Below are 10,685 nucleotides of genomic sequence, written 5' to 3'. Positions count from 1 at the left end.
ATAACAATAGTTGTTATGTTATTTTTTATGTAGTGCTATAGGCTATGTGTTGTGAAATTTTGGTTTACGCAACTTTGATTTTCACATTTATAAAGGTAAATAATTTTTCGTAATTTATAAGATTTCTTCTTCGAAGCTAAATTTTAAAAAAGTACGCACGGGTTTATAATTAGTTTAATCTAAAAAAGTGAACCATACATTGGAGTCTTAGATTTAAGAGTAGTGATATTTGAACAACTATTTGGTACAACTTTTGTGACAACTTCTTTTTCTCTTTTTTCATTGGTTAAAAACAATGGAGAGAGAAAAAGGAAGAGAAAGAATAAGAGTATAATGTGAGTATGAGAAAGAAAGTTGTTACAAAGTTGTTAAAAAGTGATTGTACAAATATCATTTCTCTAAATTTAAAGAGAAGTAGTATTATATTTGAATTTTTCACCAAACATAGATAGAAGATTTTAAGGTCAAAAAGTGAAACATGCCAACTACACAATAATGACCAAGTCACTATCAATGTAGTTGATAGTAGTTTGTCAGGATATAACATGTTGGGAAACTTATCTATAAGTATTTCTGATTTTTGGTATGTGGTCACCGGTAAGGATAACATTTTGGGAAACTTATATATAAGTATTTCTGATTTTTTTTCCAAATATGCACACAGTCTCTATCACAACCAAAGCAATTCAAAACTCCTTTGATTACCCCAAAAATTGAAAGGCCAAGAACAACAACAACAATTAATCATGCTTTCTTTTTCCTTTTTTAGCTTTCTTTCATATTTTGCAATCAAGATGATTCAGTTTTCTAAATTAGCATTGTTAAGAGTTCAAAGACAAAAAATGGAGATGGTAATAACCATGGAGAATTTGCCACAAGAATTGGTATCCAACATCCTCTCAAGGTTGCCTGCAAGAAAGTTGTTGAAATGCAAGTGTGTTTGCAAATCATGGTTGCATCTCATAGCTGATCCTCATTTTACAACCAATTACTATTCTTTCCACAACCAAATTTATAGCCAAGAGGAGCATCTCTTAGCCATTCAAAGACCCTTTTTTCCTAGACTCAAGACTAATATTTCTCTTCTTTCTTTGACTTTCAATGATCCCAAAAACCATGTTAACTCTACTCTTTTGAACCTTCCTGAAGAATATAATTCTGATCACAAATATTGGTCTGAAATCATGGGACCATGCAATGGCATATACTTCCTTCAAGGAAATCCAAATGTCTTGATGAACCCTTCTCTAAGACAGTTCAAGTCTTTACCTGAATCCCATTTGACAGATTCAAATGGTATTTATTCTCTTACTGATTATGCTAGTTTTGGTTTTGATCCCAAAAGTAATGACTATAAAGTTGTTATGCTCAAAGATATTTGGTTAAAGGAAACAGATGATAGACAAAAAGGTTTTTGGACAGCTGAGTTATACAGTCATAAGTCTAACTCTTGGAGAAAACTTGATGCTAAAACTCTTCCTCTTCCCATTGAAATTTGTGGTTCATCTTTATCTAGGGTTTATACTTATGTGAACAATTGTTGTCACTGGTGGAGCTTTGTTAACAATGAATCTGCAGGTATAAAAGAAGATTTTATTTTGTCATTTGACATGGTCAATGAAGTCTTCAGAAAAATTAAAGTACCAAAAATATGCGAGTCTTCAAAAGAAACTTTTGCAACATTAGCTCCCTTTGAGAAATCTAGTACAATTGGTGTCATTGTTTACCCTATAAGAGGAAATGTGAAACACTTTGATGTTTGGATGATGAGAGATTATTGGGATGAAGGGTCTTGGATTAAGCAATACAGTGTTGGGCCTATTGAATATGTGGTTGATAGGCTTATGGTGTTCAATGGGAGTAATCGTTTTCTTTGGAAATGCAATAATGATGAGTTGGTGTTGAATGAACATCAATCGTTTTTTTGTGATGAGTCACAAAAAAGAAGGGATCTAAAAGTCAGAGATTATGACAAGTTTGATGATTCATTTAGAGTTGTTGTATACAAGGAAAGCCTTGTTTCACTTCAAAGTGGGGCATAACCATTTATGAAATGGTCCACTTAAGGTGTATTTAATTTTTCTCTTGCCATATACATTTCAAAATTTCTACTAAATATTCTTAAAAAAAAATTCCGAGTAAAATGAAATTAAAAAGAATAATGTCCAATGAAGTTGGTACCCTACTCTTATATGTTGCCAATTGCTCTTATATATTGTTTAAAAAGAGGAAAAATTACATAAAAACTAGGGAAACATAAAACCTAACCCAGTCAACAACCCTAATGGGAAAAACCAAATAAAGATCCATAAAGTGGATCCAACTGTAACGCCATATTTATCTATTTAATTATTTTATTGAGTTTAGAGTCTAATTATATGATTTAATTGATTATCTGGTATGTTGTTATTTTGTTAAATGGCTCTATTTTATTATTTAGTAGAATACGATTAAAAATAGAATAATTAGACTTGAGGGGCTGAATTAGAATTTAGAGGAGGTTAGTGGAATTAAGAGAATTGGTTAAGGAAATAAGAATAGGAAAACTAAGAGTCAGAGAGTTTTTCACGTAAAAACAAGTTTTTTGGAGAAAAGGGAGAAACCAATAGAAGAGAAGAGTCAGAGAAAAACACAGGGGGAAATCAACCAATCTAAGGTAAGGGTTAAAGGTGAAAAAAACACGGGGGGGGGGGGTCGAATTGTGTTGGCTTTTTCTTCTTCTTTTCTCCTAAGCTGAAAACACTGATCAGAAGCAAATAGATTTCTACTTCTGAAGTGATGTTCAGAACTAGTTCCAGCGGATAAAACAGAGAGAGAGAGAGAGGACAAACACAAGCAATTTATACAGGTTCCTTCCACAAGCGATAAATTAGATTAGAGATTAGTGTTACATAAGATTAGGGTCAATAGCTTGGTTTGATTAGGATTATGTCATTAAGACTTATCCAACAATCCCAAGACAAGAGAAGTCTACTCACTCATGTTCATCGTAGACATGGAGAAGAAGGAGACAATTGTCACTTATTGAATTCCAAGAAAAGATGAATATTTGTGATGGCTAGCTACTCTATTTATAGTTTACATTCGACTTAGAATCTAAGCAATTACATCACTAGAATGTTCCACAAGCAACGGGCTTTTTGGTAAAACTAAAATAGAGTAGCTTAAAATCTAAGCAAAAGTAGCAAACGTTGTTCTGGGAGGTAGCACGGCCGTGCCAAGCTTCTGACTTGAGGGAGATGTATTTTTGTCTCCGAATCTTCGTATTTTTGCACCAAATCAGCTCCAAAACCCCTTTCTTTTGCTCCAAGACTCAATCCATCAAATATTCATTCCTGAAATATAATAATATGCAATTGAAGTAAAATAGTTCAAAAAGGAAATAATATTAAAATAAAATAAACTTAAATCTAATTAAAATGAAACTAAATACTATACAAAAATAGATAATTATTGACTCATCACCTGTCGAAACGATACTCTTTATTACTACATAGATAAACTGTGCACTTGCGATGTTATCTCATCAATAAAATAAGGCCAAGGCTTCACCTGCTGCAACCGAACACATAGGTGATATAAGAATAGATTTACCAAGCACACCCGTCTCATCACGTATGCAAATGCCTATTCATGTCTGGTTCAATTGGATAACATTCTTTTTTGTGTTGCTTAGTTAATTTCCTTAGTCAATATTAATTATTTTTAATGTGTTTAGGTTCTTCAAGATGTGCCTTCACAATAATGACATCAATTGTTTACATTTTCATGTCATCATTGTGAAGGCACATATTAAAGAATTTAAAGATATTAAAAATAATTAATATTGAGTATGGAAATTAACTAAGCAATACAAAATTTGTTCAAAAAAAAACTAAGCAATACAAAATTATATGTTTAGTTAACTAAACAAGGATGTGAATAGAAACAGCGATACCCGCACTTCCATTTCCTGTATTTGTTACAGTGAGTGTCATTTTCTGTCATTCAATTTCTGGTGTTGGTTGGGATGCTGGTCTACATCAAAATTCAATTTTGTTGGCCCTTGGGATTCAATTTCTGGTGTCATTTTTTGTCATTCAATTTCTGACTTAAATTTGTATTGAATACGAGTTGTTCTCTCTCTCTATATATGTGTGTGTTGGCCCTTGGGATTTGATGCAATGAAGAATAAATTAATTATTGAAAATGTTGGTGTTGATTTAAACTTACTATTGATGATTATATATTGTTTTAAGAGTATAAATTGCAATCTTAGTATTTTGTTGATTGTATTTTTGGTTGTCAATGATGTTAAAGGAGGGAATAATAACTTTTTTTTTTTTTTTGTGATGATGGATGGAAGGAATAATAACTTGTTTTGAAAAAGTGTAACGGCTTATTTCTATTAAAGCGATAAAACACACGAATAATATAAATATTCAAGAAATAGACGCTATGTCATCAACAAAATCCAAACAACATTTATATATAAAAATTATCAACAGTTGCAGCGGATATAGATCATACATCTCCAAAGTCTACATGTCATGAGATCAAAATACATCATCATATAAATTCTCCAAATCCCGACATATAGGTAAAATCTCAATAATAAATAAATCCAACAAGACATAAAGATCAACGTCCTAATCAGAGCCTAAATCTAAGACTCCAAGAAACGATAACGAAGATTAGCTCTCGCTATCCAAACACTCACCAAAAGCAAACTACTACTGCACTCCGTCTACACATTCATACAAACAGGTAGGCGGTCAAAACCACTATGTTAAGCTTCACATCAATCATAATCAACATAAACAAACATAAACATTTCAAGGATTTCATGCATAACATATATACATAACCATCCCTCCTAGAGTACTAGCATCACATGATTATTATCCCACATTCCATACACCTCAACCTATCATATTACTAACATAGCATAGCAAACATATTCAATCTCTAATCAAGTCATCGACATAAACTCATCATTATCAATATCAATCAATGAAAGAATTACTCACCTTATTCTTCATTTATCATACTTAACTCAACAAATGCAATTCATCATTTCAAAGTTATAAGCAAGCAATTATCATCATCAAAGGAATCACTAAGTCATATACATACATACACAATCTCACCTCATCATTAATATCAAAACAATTATCATCAAATTGATTTACTAAGTGTATAACCACAAACAAGTAAGGCATGTAATTAGAGCATAGCTCAATTATTTACAACCATCAACAAAATCCACCAATACACACATATACACCAATCCACATAATCACAACATTCGCCAAATTTCACCAATGCACAATTAACCAAGTCACATAATCAATTATGACACGACTCATCAATTATTCAAATGCATGCAATGTTCTAGACTCTTCTAGATGCATGCGGTACCGTCATCATCAACGTTTAGGCCGTTATCCCATAATGCCAACTGAACATCGTAATATCCCCGTGGATGAAAAATTGACATTTATCAACCGATACAATTTCTTTTTTTAATATCTATTACCTTTGATATGTATCGTTGCCTAAAAAATTATATGGTATTTTTTATTTATAAGATAAAATAAATAAATGTACCTCTTTGATAATTATTTATATATATAGTTTTTTAGAACTTATGTTACTCTTTCGAAGTTTGGCCCTTATATATTTTGAAAGTCAAAAATATAAATAAAAAATACAATGAAGTTTAATGAGACTACAAGTATATTGTACTTTAATGATCGTCAAAACTAATACGTGAATTCTTTACAAAAGTTAAGTGGTCAAATAGTTATATATAGAGTAAATTACACTATTTTCCTTAAAAGAAGTTTGAATTACACTACCATCCCCTCTTATGGATGAGGCCTACGTTACCCTATCTTGTTTAGAGGGTAATTTACCCTCTTATGATATCAACCAATCAAAATGTAATATACATAAGTAATATTAAATGTCAAATAAATGAGTAGATTTTTTCTAAAATAAAAGAGTTGATCTTAATTTTTTTTTTTTTGAAGGAGAGTTAATCTTAATCATAAGTTAATTTTTAATACTTTTAATTTTTTTTTTTTGAAACAACAAATGATTTTTTTTTTTATATTAAGGTGTTCAATCTTAATTAATTTACACTACAAGACTTATAACAAATAAAATTTTACATCAAATTTATTTCAACGGATGTCCTTAAATTCATCATTTACATTCATAAAATTTTTTCCATTCCAGAACCCTGAACTTGAGAAAAAAAATATATCCTTCTTTCAAATTTCTTCTTCTTTATTCTTCCATATTGATCAATTTTTGTTTCTTTTTCATTCTTCTTCCCATTTTGTTTGTTCAATTTTGTCGTTCCAAATTGCCGCAATTTCCAATTATCGTGAGAATTGTCGTTGTTTCTAGAACCGCGTCAGGTATCGTGACTTATTTTTTTTATTTAAGCAGCCAACCTAATAAAATCTATTAACACGCATAGACCTGTCTCACTATCAACAAAAACCTTTAAGTCCAAATAAAAGAACAAAAGCCTCATCACATAACCATTTCAGCAGCAACCAAAAAAATGCTAGCAAACTCCCACAACATCACAGCGGCAACACCTGCTAGCAGCCCTCAAAGTACAACGGATGATTTACTCAATTGTTATAATTAAGGCTTAATTACCTTTTTGGTCCTCTAACTATTTAATTGGTATCGGATTGGTCCTCTAACTAAAAATTGATTTATTTCGGTCCTCTAAGTTTCTCACCGTTACTACATTTAGTCCTTTTTGTTAGTTTTATTCAAATAAAGTTAGGTTTTGTGTTATGTGGGTCCTCTAACTTTATTTATTAGTATCATTTTGGTCCTATATCTCGTTAAAATATTATGATTAAATAGTGACTGATATTATTGGTAATTGTTATGTTTCATTTGTATGTGTGAAATAGGAGGTCAGACACCCACATAACACAAATAGGGATGTAAATGGATATCCATGGATGCGGATAGTGTGATATCCGTGTCCACTCCGTTAGATAAATATGAAATCCGTACCCTATCCATATCCATGCGGATATCCATATAGCGGATAATCCATGGATTTTGAGGTATCCACGGATTTATACGGATATCCATGGATAACATTCATAAGAAAAAAAATTGTTTATTTTTTTAGGTAAATTTAAAACCAAAAATTCATAACATGCATTTTTTTTTAGCAAAACATAATATCGATAGATTATAACAACAACAAAGATCCTTGACTCAATAAAAACATAAATAAAGTTCACTACATTTAATAGAAATAAAATTCTTTGATTAAACAAAACATAAAATAAAATTCACTCAGTTTATAGGAAGTTTTTATTTTTTATTTTATAGGAAGTTGAAAGGCATTAAGGATATTTACGTAATTCACTCAGTTTAATAGCAGGTGCGGATATCCGCGGGTGCGGATACCATTAAATCCGCATCCGTATCCATTAATTAGCGGGTAGTTAAAATATCCATTTATTTTATCCGTGGATATCCATTAAGGTATCCGCTCCGTGTCCGTGGCGGATTTTATCCGCGGATATCCACGGATGCGGATTTTTTAGCCATCCCTAAGCACAAACCTTGACGTTTATTTGAATAAAACTAACAGAAAGGACTAAATGTAGTAATAGTGAGAAACTTAGAGGACCGAAATAAATCAATTTTTAGTTAGAGGACCAATCCGATACCAATTAAATAGTTAGAGGACCAAAAAGGTAATTAAGCCTATAATTAACTACCTCACAACCAAGAAAAATCAAGTCATCATTCTTGACGTTGTATTGGAAATAACGACAATTCTCACGATATTTGAAATCATGACGATTCTCACGAAAATTGAAAAATACAGCAGTTGGGAACGACAAAATTGAACAATCAAAATAGGAGGAATAAATTTTATGAATTTAACTGATAAATTTAAGGACATTCAGATGAAAGAAATTTGATGTGAAATTTTAATTGTTCTAAGCCAGTCCTGTTGTGTAAATTAATTAAGATTGAACACCTAAATATAATTAAGGCAATATTATATTATGGGTCCTTTATCTTATTTATTTATAACACTTTGGTCCTTTGTCTTTATTTTTTCCCGTTTAGGTCCTTTATCTATCTTAAAAGCACATATACATCTTTTTCCGCATTTTTTTTATTAAAAAATACATAATTTTATTTTTAAAAATATATTTTTATTAAAACTAAAAAAAAATCCAAAAATATGATGAAGATGTTCATCATCTTCATCTTTTTCCTTTGAATCTTCATCATCTTCTTTAAATAAAAAAATTCTACTAATATATATCTCTAAATATCGTGAATTAATGTTATATTCACCTCAAATCTTATTTTAAACACAAAAATCAAAACCTTAATTTCACAAATGTTGCAAGGCGGATGGTGGAGGCTTAGTCACTGGCGGAAGGGTTAGGCTTTATAAAAGTTAAGATTGTTCTGGAACAACAAAATTGATGCGCAAAGGAAGAAAATTGAGTTAGAAAATATTGAGTTATTTTTATGTCGGGCTTATTTATATAACTAATTTGGGGTTATTTTTATGTCGGGCTTGAATATTGAGTTAGAAAATAATAATAATAATATACATCGTGACAATTTATATAACCAATATTTTTTTTTTTTTTTTTGTGTTTAAAAGAAGATTTGAGGTGAATATAACATTAATTCATGATATTTGGAGATATATTTGTGTAGAAATTTTTTTGATTCAATGAAGATGATGAAGATTCAAAGGAAGAAGATGAAGATGATGAACATCTTCATCATATTTTTGGATTTGTTTCATTTTTAATAAAAAGATATTTTAAAAATAAAATTATGTATTTTTTTAATAAAAAAATGAGAAAAATGATGTATATGTGCTTTTATAAGAGATAAAAGACCTAAGCGGAAAAAAATAAAGATAAAGGACCCAAGTGTAACAAATAAATAAGATAAAGGATCTCTAATGTAATCATCTCTATAATTAAATAAAAATTAAAAGTATTAAAAGTTATTTTATGATTATAATTGATTTTTTTTTAGAAAAAAATTGACTCATTTATGACATTTAATGTTGTCAATGTATATTACATTTTTATTGGTTGATATCATGAGAGGGTAAAATACCCTCTAAATAAGATAGGGTAATCTAGAAAAAAAACCCTCTTATGTTAAAATATACACTTCATTTTCATGAAAACTATAGTTTATACTCCCTTCCCTTAATTATAAGATTCTTGAATTACAACCTCCTCCCTTAATAATTAAATATGAATTACACTTTAACCTATTTTCACATAAATAAATACTTGTATGATGTTGAATTACCATTTAAGAATTTTTTTTTTTTTTTTTATGATTTAAATGTCAATGATAAGTAAATTTAAATATTTTGCTATTAACTTTATAATTTAGAGTATAAAATTCACTTTTATCAACTTTAGTAATTTTTCACATATTTTAATTTTATTTTGTGTTATTTCATATTTTATAATTTAAAACTATATGTTAATGAAATAGTGAATAAAAAATAGTGAAAAATATGCATTCGAACTTTTAATTATATTAAAATAGACTCACAATACTATTTTTCTTCGAAGTTTGTTAGATTATATTTTTTTGCTAGATTATTAGATATAAAAAAAAATATTAAGGGAGTAAAATGTAGATTTTAAGATAAGAGGGATGGGAATTTAAACCAAGCTTCTTTAGGGGAGGGGAGTGAAATCTTTTGTAATATGTTTTAAAAAAGAAGGGAGGGGAGTGTATATTTTAACATAAAAGGGGAGGAAAGTGTAATTCAAGCATCTTTCAAGGGAGGGGAGTGTAATTTACTCTTATATATATAGTTCTCTATATTTAACATTAATTATAATTTTATTAATGGCCTTTGGCAACTCTAAAATTCTAAAAACTATTTATTTGATGTTAACAAAGCATGACATTTTTACTTATAAAATTACTAAAACGATTTTGTTTATTACATTCAAACGATAATAATATGGCTAAAATTTTCATGTTTGTTTATGTTTTGATCATCTTTCTTTCTCTATTTATGGTTGAAGCAAATATACGTATGTCATTTTCACAACATTTCCAAATCATCTTATTTATATTAGACACAATATTTAATCACCTTTAAATAACATTTTTTTTCTTATTTGATTATATAGCTGGTGCCCGCTGCGCTACTGACGAAGATTGTCCTGTTGGTGAAAAGTGCATTGGTGGTAATTGTGTTGAATAATAATGAAGTTTAAAAATAAGTATGTACCTCTAAGAAAATAATTTTAATAAATAAAGAGTAATAATTAAGTATAATATGCATGTATTATTGCCTTCTTATATTCAAGATATCACAACTTTACTACTTATTGTGCTTCCAAATTATTAGCTTAGTGCTTCGATCTTATCGTTAAAAAATTTGTTGCTTGTTCCCCACGCATAAGTAGTAGCTTGTATCTCTCTCATGCATCGTACAAATTTTCTACGACTTCTTGCTGGAAACCAAAAATTTCCTTTCTCTTCTCTATGTACTTTGATCTAGGGAAAAAGCGACGGAGGAATGCTTTCTTCAAATCATTACAAGTAAATATGGTGGCACTTAGAAGTGTGTTGACCCAATCCTCTACACGTTCACTTAGAGAATATACAAACAAACATAGTCTTTTCTCGAAGTA

General features: G+C 29.7%; 1 protein-coding gene and 2 long non-coding RNA genes across 3 annotated transcripts; 2 read left to right on the top strand and 1 right to left on the bottom strand.

The window, feature by feature from the left end:
• The first annotated feature begins 602 nt into the window (after positions 1-602).
• LOC25480336 (F-box/kelch-repeat protein At3g23880) lies at positions 603-2,116 on the top strand. Its single transcript, XM_013587211.3, has one exon. It carries the CDS (start codon positions 747-749, stop codon positions 2,040-2,042), a length of 1,296 nt encoding a protein of 431 aa, XP_013442665.2. The 5' UTR covers positions 603-746; the 3' UTR covers positions 2,043-2,116.
• A 941-nt stretch (positions 2,117-3,057) lies between these two features.
• Positions 3,058-5,550, bottom strand: LOC112418241 (uncharacterized). Its single transcript, XR_003008472.2, has 3 exons — positions 3,938-5,550; positions 3,466-3,555; positions 3,058-3,335 (listed from the first exon to the last, which is right to left on the bottom strand). It is a non-coding gene; the product is annotated as an uncharacterized lncRNA (long non-coding RNA).
• A 4,368-nt stretch (positions 5,551-9,918) lies between these two features.
• On the top strand, positions 9,919-10,375 carry LOC25480337 (uncharacterized). The gene is made up of 2 exons (XR_003008473.2): positions 9,919-10,079; positions 10,179-10,375. It is a non-coding gene; the product is annotated as an uncharacterized lncRNA (long non-coding RNA).
• Positions 10,376-10,685: the final 310 nt, after the last annotated feature.

Source organism: Medicago truncatula, chromosome 6, assembly GCF_003473485.1.
Source record: "Medicago truncatula cultivar Jemalong A17 chromosome 6, MtrunA17r5.0-ANR, whole genome shotgun sequence".
Lineage (NCBI taxonomy): Eukaryota > Viridiplantae > Streptophyta > Magnoliopsida > Fabales > Fabaceae > Medicago > Medicago truncatula.
The sequence above is the reverse complement of the archived record's forward strand: the minus strand, read 5'-3'. Positions and strand labels throughout refer to the sequence as shown.

What these genes read in the sequence shown, in the direction of transcription:
- LOC25480336 (XM_013587211.3), top strand. Translation starts at nt 747, where the DNA reads ATGCTTTCTTTTTCCTTTTTTAGCTTTCTTTCATATTTTGCAATCAAG.